Here is a 15,594-nt window from a genome sequence, read left to right as displayed (position 1 = left end):
CAGGATGTAGCATGGGGTAATCATGCAGAGACTTGTGGAAAACTCACAAGACTATAAACATATAGTTAGAATAATCTGGGGGAAGGAAGGAAGGAAGGAAGGAAGGAAGGAAGGAAGGAAGGAAGGAAGGAAGGGACTTTTGCAGAAATGTTACCCAATTCTGTCAACCTGTGTTAACTATAGACAGAAATTGCTATGATGTGTCCAGTTTTTTCAACTATGAGGTGCACACACATACAACTCATCCTTTTTTAATATAGGATTTATTTATTTATTTATGAACATCTTAGGAACCTAATGAGAGTGAGAACAAGGGAGAAGAGTCTATGCTAAAATCAGCCCCTGACCTTTAGGAAAGTAGCAAGAACTTCACCAGAACTCTCACCAAAATTGTCTCAAGATGACTGTAAAAGTCCACTGCCCTAATGCTACCAGGAAAGACCTCTGACAGCAGAGGAGAAGAAAGGGTTGGCTGAATCGGCAGCATAGACAATCCAACCAGACACCTAACAAAACAGTTCTGTGGAGATCAATATTAGTCCCAATGCAAACAGAGCCTTTCTGGGTCATCTCACCCACTGGTTTGCTGCCAGTCTATATTAGAAAGAGCTGTAAAGTAGCAATGTCTACCCTGACAGCTCAGCTGGATGGGGCAGCACCTGAGTGAGCTAAGCAAGTTCTGGTTAATCCCAGGAAATCCCAGGGCTGCAGACTAAACCAAGAAGCCCAAAAAACATTCTGAAGGACTGGCAAACTACAGGACCTTAGTTACAGGACACCATGAAGTCACTATTCTTCCATTCAGGTTCCCTATTTATCCCTAACATCCTATAGTAGCACTCCTTATTCGGACCTGTGCATTTTGATCTATGCTGTCACCTGCGGCTCTTCCTCTGAGTATATACAGTGTCCCTACAGGATAAGCCACAAGCCATATTATAATCAAAGTGTCTTGGTTTGCCACTATGGCACAAAATAAACATTAGGGTATAGCACAATGTGAGAACCCAGTTTCTATCGTGACCTCTACAAGAGAAAGTTCACATCCAGTAGTAATTGCAGCAAACCATGATGACACCCAAAGAATGCTGCATATGCAGTGATGTCATCAAAGAAATGCCACCAATATGTACCTGCAACCTAACATCTCATGCACATACATAATTCATGGTATTTGCATGATGACATCATCATGCATGTTTTGTATTTTGTCCCTCCTTGCCTCCCTCATGGATACCCACAGCCCCAGAGGCATCAGGAAAACTAATTCAAGCCTTTGAACTGTCACAACCTTCATTGGTTATTAATTAGATCAAGAATTTAGCAAGCTTCAGATTGCATCTGCTATATCTCATTGCCATAAAATTACAGTATTTTTAACTATCAGTTCAAAGACTGGGTCTGGGTTTATACATTATGCTAAAATATAATGTGGTTTGTCTCATTCTGGCTTAATGTATTTGTTTGAACCCAGAAAACCGTGGTTTATTCCATGGCTAATCAAACCAGAGCTCAGCACAGTATGTGAACCTGTCCTAGCCTGTTTCATGAACCTAGTCAAGACATACACAGAAGGGGATGCATTTAATGGAGAGTTTATAACTAGAAAGCCATCTGTGGAAGATTGCAGGCTTCTTCTTGTGCCTTCTTATTAAAAAGAAAAGATTATGAAAACTTCCTTTAAATGTAAGAGTCAGCACTTGTGTAAGAATGTTGTAATAATTTGACCATAATCTGGACTGCTTGGTGAATTCCTCATCTTTCTTTGTCCTCTTAGCATTTCCTGCCACCTACAGAAAGTATCCATTTCATGTTTTATTGGTCTATCCATCAGCTGCTGTAATTTGCAGACAATTTGAAAAGAACCACATGTCATTGCGTTTATACAACACAGCACCAACTGCTTTTAGCAGTTGTTTTTTCTTCCTGTCTATGAAAATACTTCATTTTTACAAGAGCTATTTAATTTTATTACAGGCCACACTGCAGTAGCCTAAGACCCAACAATCAGAAGTAAAAGATGATAGAAATTCTTTTCTATAAAGCCAGCTTAGAAACTTCCCAGAGGCCATTTTCCGAATCTGCCTTTAAACTGCAGTATGAAGAAACTATGCAGCAAAACAGTTTAACCAGAAATAGTTTATCATTTCATAGTCCCCACAGTTTGAGTGTGGAAAGTGCATTTCATTTTATGCCCTCATTTATCTTCACAAGAGCTCACCGAGGAAAGTCAACAGTAACTCCGCTTTACAAACCTGGAACCGCAGAAAGAGTACTGTATGAGAAAGCTAACCTGACTTAAGCTGAGCTCTGGAACTTGGGTTTAATCCCTGGACTGATGTACATCCAAAAACCCTTTCTTAGGGTTCCATCACTCTAACTTCACAGTCTAGAAGAGCATTCCTCCAAACGGTGTGGAACAAATATCAGATTTATCTGAAATTGTCCGTGCTGGCTAGGGATCAAAAGAGCTGTAGCCCAACTCATTTAAAGGGGATGAAGCTTGGGAGAGGTCTGCTCTGATATCCCAAGGAAGTATATACTCTTTCTTGATCATGACAAGGATCAGCCTCAAACTAACTGAATCTCATAGAAATGTTGACTGCAGGGCAGAATCTCAGTCCTTGCAGTATACAGGCCTAACTCATACTTCCTGACTCATCATTTAAAAAAGACATATTGATCATGTAGCAATAATAAATATGAGTCTATGTTTTAGTACAGAGTGCTTTCTCTAAGAACTTCCAAATACCTGGGATTTGGAGATGTTTCCAAGTTAGACTATGACATCTATGGAGGGCTGAGTCCCTAAATTTTCAACACTAAAGCTGAGTATTTAAGAGCTAATTCCCAACACATATACTTTTCCACAGATGTTCTCCTTCAGAAACATAGGAAATTAAGATGGAGTTTACAAGCAGAAGTAGTTTCAATCATATCACTGCCAGAAGGGCCAATTTGCATCCTTCTCAGTTTATCAAATTGTTAAAGAAAATATTGTGTGCTCAGACATTTTTTAAAAGAAAGGTCTCTTCCACTGTTTTCTTCTTGGAAAGGAGATGGAAACAACCAAAACATATTGAAATTGAAGAGAAACCAGAGGTTACCAATCAGTTTAAAATTTGTGGTACAAAATCACACAACTCCCTAGGTAGAAATAGAGCAGCAATTCCAGTTCAACCATGGTATGAGAAAGTGAGCCACAACAAAGATTATTTCAGTGTTTGCTAAGGTAAATTAGTACATTCTGCCAAACAAAATGAATATAAATTGAAATACATAAATATTAAACACTCAACAGGCAACACTGGAGACTAATTTGACTATATTAATACCCAAATTGAGGCGTATGCACTAATACAGTTTTGGGTGTTCCAACATTTATATGATATGGCTACACACTGTTGTGATTTTCCAATTTGCTGTAACTTACTGCCCCTTATAGCCAGGTAATACAGGTAGACCTTGCTTAACAACTGCCCTGTTTAGCGACAGTTTGAAGTTATGACAGTTATGACAGTGCTGAAAAAGTAACTTTACAAACAGTCCTTGTACTTATGACAGTTGCAGCATCCCCACAGTCACATGATCAATATTTGGGCACTTCTACAGCACAGCAGGCTTCTGACAAGCAGAGTCAATGGAGAAGCCAGCAGTAAAATTGCAAGTTGTGGTCACATGATGTCTTGCTTAATGACTGTGAGTGATTCGCTTAACAACTGCAGTGGAAGTGAGGTCATAAGTTCGTTGCAGTCATGGATGTTTCATTTAACAATTGTGTCACTTAACAATGGAGTTGTTGGTCCCAATTGTGGTTGTTAAGCGAGGACTACCTGTAGGACGCTGTTTTTCCAAGTAGTATGTAGTATGTAGAGTGGCCCTTAAATTTCAAACTGCTGAAAGTTGGCAAGTGTTTCAACAAGTATTTTCAGTAAGCAGAAATCCCATTCCATGCAAAGGACAAATGGGCACAATTTCAGGTTTTCTACCACAAGGAAACAATTATTAAAAACAAATGCAGGTGATTGTGACCTCCTATTCCCACTGTACAACAAAGCTTAAACTGGAATGTTGAGATGTCTGAAACAATTGTTTCAAGGCCTTTTGCTATACAGTCACAAGTAATAATGTGATCACATGACACTGTAAACAGTAGTTTAAGTATGAATAAATCACAACTAGGTGGGGTGGCATAGCATGCTTATCTACAAGCATTATATGGTCTCATATAAGACACGATTCTTAGAATCATAGAGCAGAAAGAGGCCATTTAGGCTCACTGTTTAAAGCAACAATCAAATTAACAGGCATGCATGTCATAGGAAAATTATTTTGTTTTGAATCCCAAACAAACAATGGCAGCAGTGGTGGCTAAGAGGAGGTAAGCAAGGGAAGACATTGGGAAGGGTGGGAAGGAGCAGACTGGTCAATTGGATATGCCATACTTGAATTCAATGGTGGCAGAAGTGGCACACAGACTAACTTGCCCATCCCTCCCCTGGCCATTCTCAATGCCTTCCTTTCTGTGTCTGCTTCACCACCACCAGTGCCAGGGGCCTTGACTTCTTCCTGCTTTCACTACCCTGAAAATGTCTGTCTGGAACACACGTGTTTCAGGTCCATGCCCAGACCTGTTTCAGGTCTGTGCCCAAAGCACAGGTGTTTCAGTCCAGATGCAGACCACCCCAAACCAGCTGTCCATGCACAGAACATTTTGCATATCCTTACAAATTAAGGTATCCCAGACAAAGAACTGTGTGGTCCCCACCTGAATGCATACTATGGAACAGAGTCTACCATATACCTGGGAAACTGGTTCCACTAACAAACTGTTTAAAAGCATCCCCCCTCCCAAGCATTCAACTGGAATTTGGCTTTCAGTAGCTGAAATGCATTATTCTATGTTCTTCATTCTAAAAGGAAAGTGAACATATTTTGACTTTTTTTCAATGTGACATCCTTTCATATATTTGAAGAGGGCTATCATACCCCCTCAGGCATAATTTTACAAGCCTAAATGCAACCAGCTCCTTCAATATCTCTGCATAAGACTTAGTTTCTAATCTCCCAATCAGCCACACTGCCTTTCTGTAAACCTGTTCCAATTTTTTCTGAATCCTTCTTGAAATGTGGTGCCCAGAAGTGGACACAATACTAGAGACGGGGTGTGATCAAACTAGAATCAAGTGGAACACTTTCTTCCCATTACTATAAAGTAATACTTTTGTTGATGTAACCTAAAATGGCATTTTCCCTTTTTGCAGCCAAATCATATTGCTAGCTCCTATTCTCTTTGCAATTAACTTTTTCACAAATATCACTACCAAGCCATATATCCCCCACCCCATACTTGTGTATTTGATCTTTGTTTCCCAAGTGAAGAACTTTGCACCTGTCTCAATTAAATTCCATTGTTTTATTTCAGTCTTCTAGGATAATAGCTAACCCAACTACTTTTGTGTCATCTGCAAATCAGACAAACATCCTAGTCTCCTCTTCATCCAAATCATTAATAAACATGGAGGGCAGAGGTCCCAGGACAGTTCCTTCTGGCACCTCACTTAATACTCATGTCAGTTTGATGAGGAACCATTGACAACTGCAATGGCAAACCACTTCTGAAAACTGCAGGGACTAGTCCAGGCAGTCACCAGGAGTCAACACTGACTCAAAGGCTATATATATTTCACTTAATTGTTATGCCATCCAGCCCACGTTTAGCTAGCTTGTCAATCAGTATGTCATGGGGTGCTTCACGAGTGCTTTTTTGCAGTTGAAAATATGTCTTCAGCATACTCACAGTCTATTAAGTTACTTGACCAAAGAAATGAGACAAGGCTAGCCTATCAGGATTTGTTATTGATAAATATTGTTATCGAGAGCCAGTTTGGTCTAGTGGTTAAGGTGCTGGGCTAGAAACCAGGAGACTGTAAGTTCTAGTCCCGCCTTAGGCATGAAAGCCGGCTGGGTGACCTTGGGTCAGTCCCTCTCTCTCAGCCCAACTCACCTCACAGGGTTATTGTTGTGGGGAAAATAGGAGGAAGGAGTATTAGGTATGTTCGCTGCCTTATTTATAAAAATAATAAAGGCGGAATAGAAAACAAACAAACAAATAAATAAATCTATATTGACTTTTGATAATGACTGCAAAATATTCAAAGACAGACCTTTTTATGATCTGCTCTAGAATCTTCCCAAATATTGATGTTTCACCAATCTGGAGTTTGCTCTGTCTTCCTTTTCCCTTTTCCCTCCTCCACCAGTTATCTAAGATACCTGAATGAACCTGAAGAAGTCCTTTTTATCATTCTTAGCTTCCCTTGTTTATGTCAGCTCATGCTGAGCATCTGCTTGCCTGATGCCAGCTCTAAGTTTCCCTCTACTGTCTGCGCTCTTCCCTTCTGACCTGGTCCTCTTTTCATCTTTAGATCTTCACAAAGCTTTTTGGGTAGCCCCACTGGCTTGTGCTATGCTCCGTGTTTACCCTCATTGGAATTACAATACTTGTTAGTGTGCTTTTAGTACATCCTTTAAGAACTCGCACCCGTCTTGAGCTCTTTTCGCCCTTAGCTTCTCCTGACAACAGATCTTACTCTTAACTGCTTAAGAGTTTATTAACATCTGGCTATTTTCAAGCCCAAGATACACATTTGATTACCTAAAATTTTCTGTTACTTCTACTTACTCAGTTAAATCCTCCCTACTTATTAGTATCAATACCATAAAAACCTATGTGGACACATTTACTGAAATATTTATTTTGCAGAAGTCATATTATCAGACTAATAATCAATTTAATGGTTCAGTTCACAGTTCATACAACATGCTAGGACATAATACGATTTGATTTGGCCCAGTGCTATGTGTGAACCTATATGTAATTTAGAAGCCCTGCTTTATGTCTTAGCATGTTGTGCAAATCTAGCCAGTCGTGATTTATTCCACAAACTACGGCTAAACAAGCTACAACTTAGCAAAATGAATTAAGAAGTTTTTTAAAAGTCTACCTCATCACAAGTTGTGTTCCCATGCAATGCTTTCCCATCATGATTTAACAATGATTTACTCAGGGAGGTCACTTTTCTGGATCTCTGCCTGAGATACTGAACCATAACCCATTCATGTTGGCCGGGTGCATAAAACACACTAGCTTAAAATATGGTTGAGCCGTTGCTAGTTTTGTGTCTACATGTACAGTAAATTAGTATTTTCAGATAACCAACAGCATCTAACTGACCCAGATCAGAGGAAAATAACTTGTTTTTACAAATGCAATCCTGAGCGGACATCCTAGAGAAACCTTCAGGAAAGAAACGCCTCTGCTCGTAACACTTTTTCAAAGAGCGTTGCAGGACCAAAATGAAGATGCCCTTCCTCTGAGGTGGCTCCTCTTCCTCCCCCCTCCCTATGGACAAGAAAGCCTCAGGATCCGATCAGGCTCCCACCTCAGCTGAACAGATCGGCCCCTCTCCCGTTCGCGCCTTGAACCGCCAAACGCGGCTTAGGAGCGAGCAAGGAGCCGCCGCCGCCAGAAAGGCCGCTTCGCTGCTCCTGCTCAGATCGGACCGCTGGAGCCCTCCCACCGCGGCGCTCCTTGAACCCATAGGCGGCAGCAGGCAGGCAGGCAGGCAGGCAGGCAGCCCGGAGCCCATTCCCAGCCCCGCGCCGCTTGTCTCTTTGTCCAAGGCACGTTCGAGTGGCTTTGGTCCGACCGACCTTCTTCTCCTGGTTCGAGCCTGCACGCGGGCTGAAAACACTCCAAACTCCGTTTTTATGAAACAACCCTCGGCAATTAGGAAAGGCTCACCCCAGGCCAGAAGCAGCCGCAGCGCCCGACGCCTTACAGGATTCATGATGCTTCTTCCACTCCGCCGCCGCGCTCCCTTTCTCCTTCTTCAGTCGGACGTAGCTTCTGCTGCAGCAGCTGCCCAAGGGGCTCGACCCCTTCTGGTTACTGAAAAGCCCTCTCTCCACTGCCGCTGCAGCAGCTCGGGCTCAGACGGCATCGCCCCCGCCTCCGCCCCCCCCCCCCGTGACTCGCAACTTTCCCTGCAACCCTCTCTAGGTCCTCCCTCCCTCCCTCCAGGGGAGCTTCAAGCTGGAGGGTATGGGCGTGGGGGAAAAAAGAAGCAAAAATCGGAGGCTTCGTACGTTGCCCGATCAATACACGAACGGCTCTGGTCCAGTGCCAGCAAGCAAATGCAGCAGCAGCAGCAGCAGCACCCACATAGCAAATGCATCCAGGCTGCTCGCTCTGCTGGCCAGTCAGACCCTTTGCAAAGCCATCGCGCGCACCTTTCTTTTTCAGATTAAAAAAGGCTGCGAAAAGCGAAAGAATAAATAAGGCTGAACGAAGGGCCGGCTCTGCGCGGCCAGCTGCAGCGGCTTGGCTTGGCTCCTCGAAGCGGCTCGACGCGTTGCCGCTCCACGCCCCCTCTTGGATCGGTGTGGCTGCTGTTGTGGATCTCCCAGGTTTCCAAGATGCTGAAGTATGAAATCGTAGGCATTGCGCAGTGGGCTGCATTCTGCCTCTTCCCGGCTTCAGCTTTCAGCCGGGTCCTAGAGGGAGATGGTACCGCAGATCCCGCCTTTTCGCTGAGCAGCTTGCGGAGACAGCGAAGCAATTCGTGAAACCTGGTCTTTGCCTGAGCAGAACCCGGGAAGGCCGGAGATCAGGTGGTGGCGGGAGAAGTGGGGCTTTCTCTGGCCTGAGCAGGACATTCCGGCGATTCCCTGAAGTGGTTGGTTGTTTAATCTGCAGCTGGGGAAACTCTTCTGGATATTTGTCTAAATGCAGAACTGTAGCCGATTCACGGCGGAGGCAGCCAGGGTTTGCTTTGAGCCCGGTTCAAGGCGTTTATCATTATCTAACTTTAGTGCTAAACCTTAAAAGATGTTATCTAGGAAACAGTAATACTGATAGGACAATGTATGCATTAAATATTAATCAGCTGGATTTGAACCAATTAAATTACTAAACCTAGGTATAATATATATTTTACATTTTTATATTTATATATTTATATTGTATTGTTTTAATTATATTTTATTATTCTATTTTAATAGTTTGTAAACTGCCCAGAGTGGTTATAATACGAGATGGGTGGTAAAGAAATATGACAAATAAATACATAAGTAAAATCTGCATATTACTAAGACTGCACTCCTAAAATACATAAACCTTGTTTAACGTACTGAGATGGATTTATTCTCTTCCCAAGTCACCTAACAAAACAATTTCCTGGGTAATGTACAAGGAACTTTTTATGTACAAAATATTTTAAGAACTTCCATGCACTTTTGAAGGAAGAATTCTCATTTAGCATTTTCTTGTCTTTCTTTTTTATACTCATTTTTAGAATGTAGAATGCAGAATCCTATATAGTATAAAAAAGTAAACCAAGTTAGATTCTAAAATGAATAGATTTCAGGTCATGTTGATGATCCAGATGTTAAAAGATCCATTGATGTTATTATCAAACCCTCCAAACTAGTGTTTCTCAACCTTGGCAACTTTCAGATGTGTGGTCCAGTTTGGTCTAATGGTTAAGGTGCTGGGCTAGAAACCAGGAGATTGTGAGTTCTAGTCCCACCTTAGGGATGAAGCCAGCTGGGTCACCTTAGACCAGTCACTCTCAGCCCAACTCACCTCACAGGGTTGCTGTTGTGGGGAAAATAGGCAGAGGAAGGAGTATTTGGTATGTTCGCTGCCTTGAGTTATTTATAAAAATAATAAAGGCGGAGTATAAAATAAATAAAAACACCCAGAATTCCCCAGCCAGCCTTCCTGGGTGGAGAGTTCTGGGAGTTGGAAGTCCACACGTTGGAAAGTTGCCAAGTTTGAGAAACACTACTCTGATATAAAAAATGTGACAGTTGATCAATAGGATGTTTTAAAAACTTCCTTTTATTCTCAATTGGTAAGTATACTCCAACAATAACAATTGCAAAGTCCTTGCAATTCTACTTCAACTGCCATATATCTACCCTGTTTATCAGAAAACAAAAGCCGTGGTTTCAGTTGTGGTTTAACATATCAAACAATTCCATTAGTCTTCTTCAAACCTGTGGAAATAAATTCTTCCCCCAAGATTTATTGGTCAAATACAAATACTCTTTTTTTCTTATGAGTTTCCTGTAAGCATATCACATCATAATTTAACTTTCTCAAGTAATAAAAAAACTTGGAGTATATGATTGCTAGAAGAAAACATGCTGGGTTAAATGCTCTTGTCTGGGCAGACAAAACAGCCAAACCCAGTCTTGTTCAACTCTGTTGGATTATAATCTCCAGACAACATGGAGAATCTGATTGAAAGAATGGGAGAAACACATTTAAGGATATGGTAACAGCATGTCACCCCTTTAAGGTAGACTAGACGAGGAAACCCAAGTTATGACTACTAAAACTACTTTTATTATAGGGTTACTGTCATGAATACTGATGGTGAGCAGGAGGAGGCCCCTATCCAGGGGGGAAAACGCATGCACAGTAGTGAGGAGTTAAGCAGCCATTCAAAGAGACACAGAACAGACCTGCCTTGACTTTTGGGGTTTATCTGTCTGGGTTTTTCCCACGCTTCTTCAGTTTGTTAGGATTTTCTGTCTAATGTAGCAGTAATAAACACTAGAGACCTATTCCTTGTCTCGGCGTGGTTCCTGGCTGTTAGGACAGTTACAGTAACAGAATTGTGCAAGTTGGAAACCTTGTCCCCCCTCCTTGCCTTTCTTTCCTAGAGAACCTGCGAGGGTCAAGTCTGAGACTTTTCTCAAATTACATTTGTGCTTTGGACTACGATTTCCTTTATCCAACTATCGTTTTGGTTGTGGCTCTTCCTCCTGTTCCTCAAGGTTGTTCTCAGATCCCATTACCCAGCAGCATTAAGCATGGAGAGTAAAAGGCTAAAGATTTCAAACCTCCCCTCCCAGAAGTCTCCTGGGTTTATAGACCTGCTTCTGCCTTCCTGGGGCTGTTTAACAGTTGCTGGGGTGGCCACCTCTTCCATCCAGGAGGCACCCTCCCCTAACCCCAGTTTATGAGAGAAATGAAGCTCCGACACCTAAACTGCCCTTCAGGAAAGAAAAAGGAAACAATTTCTGTACTGCAACTTCTTGGCTGGCTGTGTAGCATAGAAGTATGTGAGTTGTGGATTTCAGCACTTACTTGGGAAATAGATCTATCTCATCAGAGATAAACCAATTCAAAATTTATTTTAAAAAAGACAAAGTGAAATGGCTTCCAGGGAGGTATGGTGAACGGAAGATGGCTCTGCAAAAGCAGAGCTGACAACCACAGCAAAGACCAAGGAACCAGTGAGTAGACCAATTCCTTGAAACCTCTCCGGATAAGGGGAGGATTGCCCACATGTGCTCGAGATGGCTGTTCCCCTGAGGAGACCGCAGGACAGCAGTTTTCTGCAGGTCTGAGCACCAGGAGATGACAGGATTAGTCATCTTGCTTGCAACCCTGGCAGAGCCTTTTAAAAGACACTTAAGTTTGCAAACCTCACTTTCTAATCACTTTTGGAAATTGCTCATTAACTACTTCTAAGCCATTAGACACCTTACGAATGACAAGTTTGAAAACACTGGGTGAGTCTGAATTCAATCCTGAACAAAAGTAATTTTTAAACTTAAGCTTAAGAATTTGAAGAATCTGAAATAAATAGCAAAAAGCGAAATAAGATGTTGATCTTAGAAAGTTATAAATGGACTAAGGGCCGAGATAAAATTGAAACTTTCACAATAAGATTTTGGAATTAATTATAATGTATTCTGGGAAATAGATCCTGCTTTGGTTATTACAAGGCATAATATAGATAGTTTCATGATTTCAAAAACTGGACAGTAGGGAGACTAAAGATTTTAGGCAGAGGAAAGATATACAGGCCTGTAAGATGGTGCAGAATGTTATGACAATAAAAATACTGAAGGAGACTTTTGAAGAATGGAATCAAAAAATAGTACCCATAATACCAACAATGTCAGTAATTATGTCTGCTTCTATGGATAGATGTTGCCCAAAAGATGTTACTGAAGAAAAGATAGATGTAGAACAAATGTTCTCTGACAAGATAGAGATGGTATTGAAAGTGGATTTACAACTGACAAGCTAAGAGAATGATTTAGAAAAGGACATTTCACCGGATTTGCAAAAGAAACTGACTGAAGTTTTAAAATTTAAAACGGATATACAAATGATAAACCAAGACAGTGACTTGGATAATTTTTTCCCAGTGGATTTACAAGAGTGGCCTGTTAAAGCCTTGAAGAACTCTGTGTCATGGAACAAAGAAGAAATGAAGAGAAATCAAATCCTTTGACAACCTTTGAACAAACTAAAGATTAAGACTGTTAGGAGTAACAGGAAGGAATATAAAGTTGGTTTATTTGATCAAGGTTAAAATAAGATATGTTGTTACTTCTGGCTACCCTTTATGGACTTTCTGCCGACTCCTGGACTGAAAAGATGATGTTTTATGGATTTGTTTATGTTCTGACCAACTAGACTGAATATGGAAGAGGTATTAATGCATTTTATTTATTACAAATTAATGTGCAACTGCAATGGCTGAAGCGTGTGCGCAGGAATTCAGCCAGTGTGGCTGGAGTCAAGGACTGCCGTTTGAGACCAGACAGGGAGCCAGGCGGGACTGACAGACCGAGTCACCAGTGGCAGGATGGTTGAAACAACTGGACTGGAACTGGCTTGCACAGCAGCAAGACAATGGCAAGACTGAACTGGTTGGCTGGAATCACCAACAGCAAGGCAGGAATATAACCAGACTGGAAGATTGAACTCACTCAGCAGCCAGGCAAGGAGCAGAGACAAATCAGATTGTTGGCAACAAGGAGCTCCGGAGACTGCAGCAGCAGCGCAATGACAGCCAGCAACTCCAGAGGCAGTAGCAGCGCAGCAGCACAGTAGGAGACAAAGTTGCTCTACCCAGCTGAGCAGGATGGATCCAGGACCAGCGGCAGTGCAGCAGCATAGCAGGAAGTGGGAGACACGGCTGAGAGAGATTCCGGGGGAAGCGGCGACTCGGCAAGGCAGGAAGCGGGAGGTGCGGCAGGGACAGGATTCTGAGGAGAAAAGTCATCACAGAAGGTAGGGAGGTCAGCTGAGGCGGCATGATCTGGGAGAAAAGGACGATTATCACCGACAACCCATTCTCTGTGTGAGCGCCTTTTAAGTGCTTGACTTTCCCGCCATTTTCCGTGGGGCGCCAATTGCCTTTCAAGCTCTTGAGCTCTCTTTGCCTCTCTCCACTGTCAAGCACTGACTGGCTGCTGAGTCTCTTCATCAGAGACTCCACCAATCAGTGGCTCTGAAGGCTCTTTGGTTTTCGCCCCCTTACCAACTGTCATCCGGTTCTCCTCCTCCACTTGGTCTTCGGGGTCCTCAGACTCCATCTTTACAGTTTATGGATAAGGGATGAGATATGGAATAGATAAATGTTTGTAACTTTACAGAGGGTGAAGAGTTACTAGATTTGTTTATACTTGTGATGAAGGTTGGAAGTCACTTCTTTATATATTTCTTTTCTCTTTATTCTTACTTTTCTCTTTTTTTCTTTTTCCTTGCATTTTTTACTCATTCTCTCTTTTCTCCTTTCTAAGCTTAGTTTGTATTAGATTTTACTATTACACATATACACACCCACACTGTGAAATATAAAGTACCTTTCTTAAGAATACGATACTTCTGTATTGGAAAGAAAACTTAAAACAGCTGCAATGATGCATTCAGATCACAGTTACAACTGGCTTGTTCTTTGCCACCAACCCCTGAAAAAAGGTGATTGAACACAGAGTTCCAAAATTAAGGTTATAGATCATAAGAAATTTGAAAGACAATATCCATGTGTACAACTTAAAAATCTCATAAAAGGTTGAAATTACAAAGAAAACCAGAATATTGGTCTTAAATATGCATAATAAAACAAATTTTGAATGCAGAGTCCTGGCTAAAACATCTATTTCTGTAGTACTAAAACAGGCTTTTGGGTATTCACACTTTTTCCCTTGAAGATTCAATAAAATAATTCTGAAGCTGTTAAAAGTTGCAGGATCCCAATCATTTCTGCCTTGCTCCAGCAACTCTCCCCAAGGCATTCCATTGTGCCTCTAGTCTCCAAAATAATTCAGTCTCCTAAAACCAGTGAGGAGGGAAGAGGTGCAGTATGAACCTTTTGTATGTAATTCAGAGCCATGCCTCTCTCAGAGTCCATGTTGATTGACCACAGTTTTGCAGCTTGTATTCTGCAAATGTCTGACACAGAGGTGGGAGGTTGTAAGTGTCAGAGCTTGAGGTCTACTATTCACAAAGATATTTTGAAGAAAGAGGAATTAAAATAATCTGAAGAACAAAATAAAACAGAGAAATGTCAGCAGAGAGAAGTAGCTGAAGTGTTTGGAGACATATCAGCTGTTTAAACTGGACTTTAACCACTAATAATCCTAGGAGTATTTCACATTAAAAAAGCTCTTCCTAGGTCCTGAGTGTGTTTAAATCATATTATCACTAGACGTTTGTATGAATTGCTCTATGAATTAATCCATGCTTTCAAAATAATCATTTGATAGAGACCTGTCAAGAACATGCCTTTTCAGATTACTGAATATGTCACACTTAAAAAAAACCCTGTCTGGACTAGACCTAGCAGTGATTTTACACTAGTGGAAAGCACTTTCATTTGTATATGATCATAAAATTTCAGATGAGGCAAAGGGTTAATCAACTTTACCCATTGCAACCCTCCATGCCATCCCCCATATTGTTCCTCACTTGCTGCACTCCAGATATGCTAATATTACAACTCCCCCAAATCCCTGCTAGCATGGCTTATAACCTAATTCTCCCTTTTTTCACAAAACTGTCCATAAGTACTTGGGCTGGGCAAGGGGCATCCAGGGAGATAAAAAGTAATAATAAAGATGGTGGTCATCTCTGTGCAATGAAAGCTGCCATCTTGGTTCTTTCAGCACCACCCTACTCTAGACACTGTTGGGTTGCACAGTGTTTTAGATTTGCAGGGGGAAAGATGATTTGGAGCATGCAGGGACCTTGGATGGCATTTTTTCCTAAGTTCATGTGCAACCCCACAAAGTCTTGTTTGATATCAGGATGTATTAACAAAAACTGTGCCCGTACGTACTCTGAATCACCTTTTCCCTTTTGAATCTGGATTACTACACAACCCTCATACATACAGGACACTACAAGTCACTTTTTAAAAGAATAGAAATGTGAATATGTTTTAAAATATCACATACTAATACAATAATCTCACTAAATATTCCAGAATCATCTACCCTGTCTAATAAATGTCATGTCCTACAGTACATGTCTTATAGATTCTTCTCTTCAGTCCCCTTAGTCCAACTTCTGTACTGGTCCCTCTTGGCTTCTAAACCATCACTTTTCCTTCCCTTATTTTATTTATTTATTTATTTATCAAATTTGTCACCGCCCATCTCCTCCCACTGGCATGCTGTCATTTTAGTCTTGCAGTCCAATTATCCCCTTTCATAGGTTCTGGTGCCCTTCAGATGTTTTGCGTTGTAGCTTCCATCAGCTCCAGCAAACATGGG

At 41.5% G+C, this 15,594-nt stretch overlaps 1 protein-coding gene across 1 annotated transcript in view; it reads right to left on the bottom strand.

The window, feature by feature from the left end:
- Positions 1–7,853, bottom strand: part of PODXL2 (podocalyxin like 2) — a 58,967-nt gene extending 51,114 nt beyond the window's left edge. The window contains exon 1 of the mRNA XM_063291693.1: positions 7,808–7,853. Within this exon, the coding sequence (XP_063147763.1) occupies positions 7,808–7,853 (46 nt within the window). The remainder of the gene's footprint in view (positions 1–7,807) is intronic.
- Between the last annotated feature and the right edge of the window lie 7,741 nt (positions 7,854–15,594).

The sequence above is a fragment of the Candoia aspera genome, chromosome 2, assembly GCF_035149785.1.
Source record: "Candoia aspera isolate rCanAsp1 chromosome 2, rCanAsp1.hap2, whole genome shotgun sequence".
In the NCBI taxonomy this organism is placed as follows: domain Eukaryota; kingdom Metazoa; phylum Chordata; class Lepidosauria; order Squamata; family Boidae; genus Candoia; species Candoia aspera.
The sequence above is the reverse complement of the archived record's forward strand: the minus strand, read 5'-3'. Positions and strand labels throughout refer to the sequence as shown.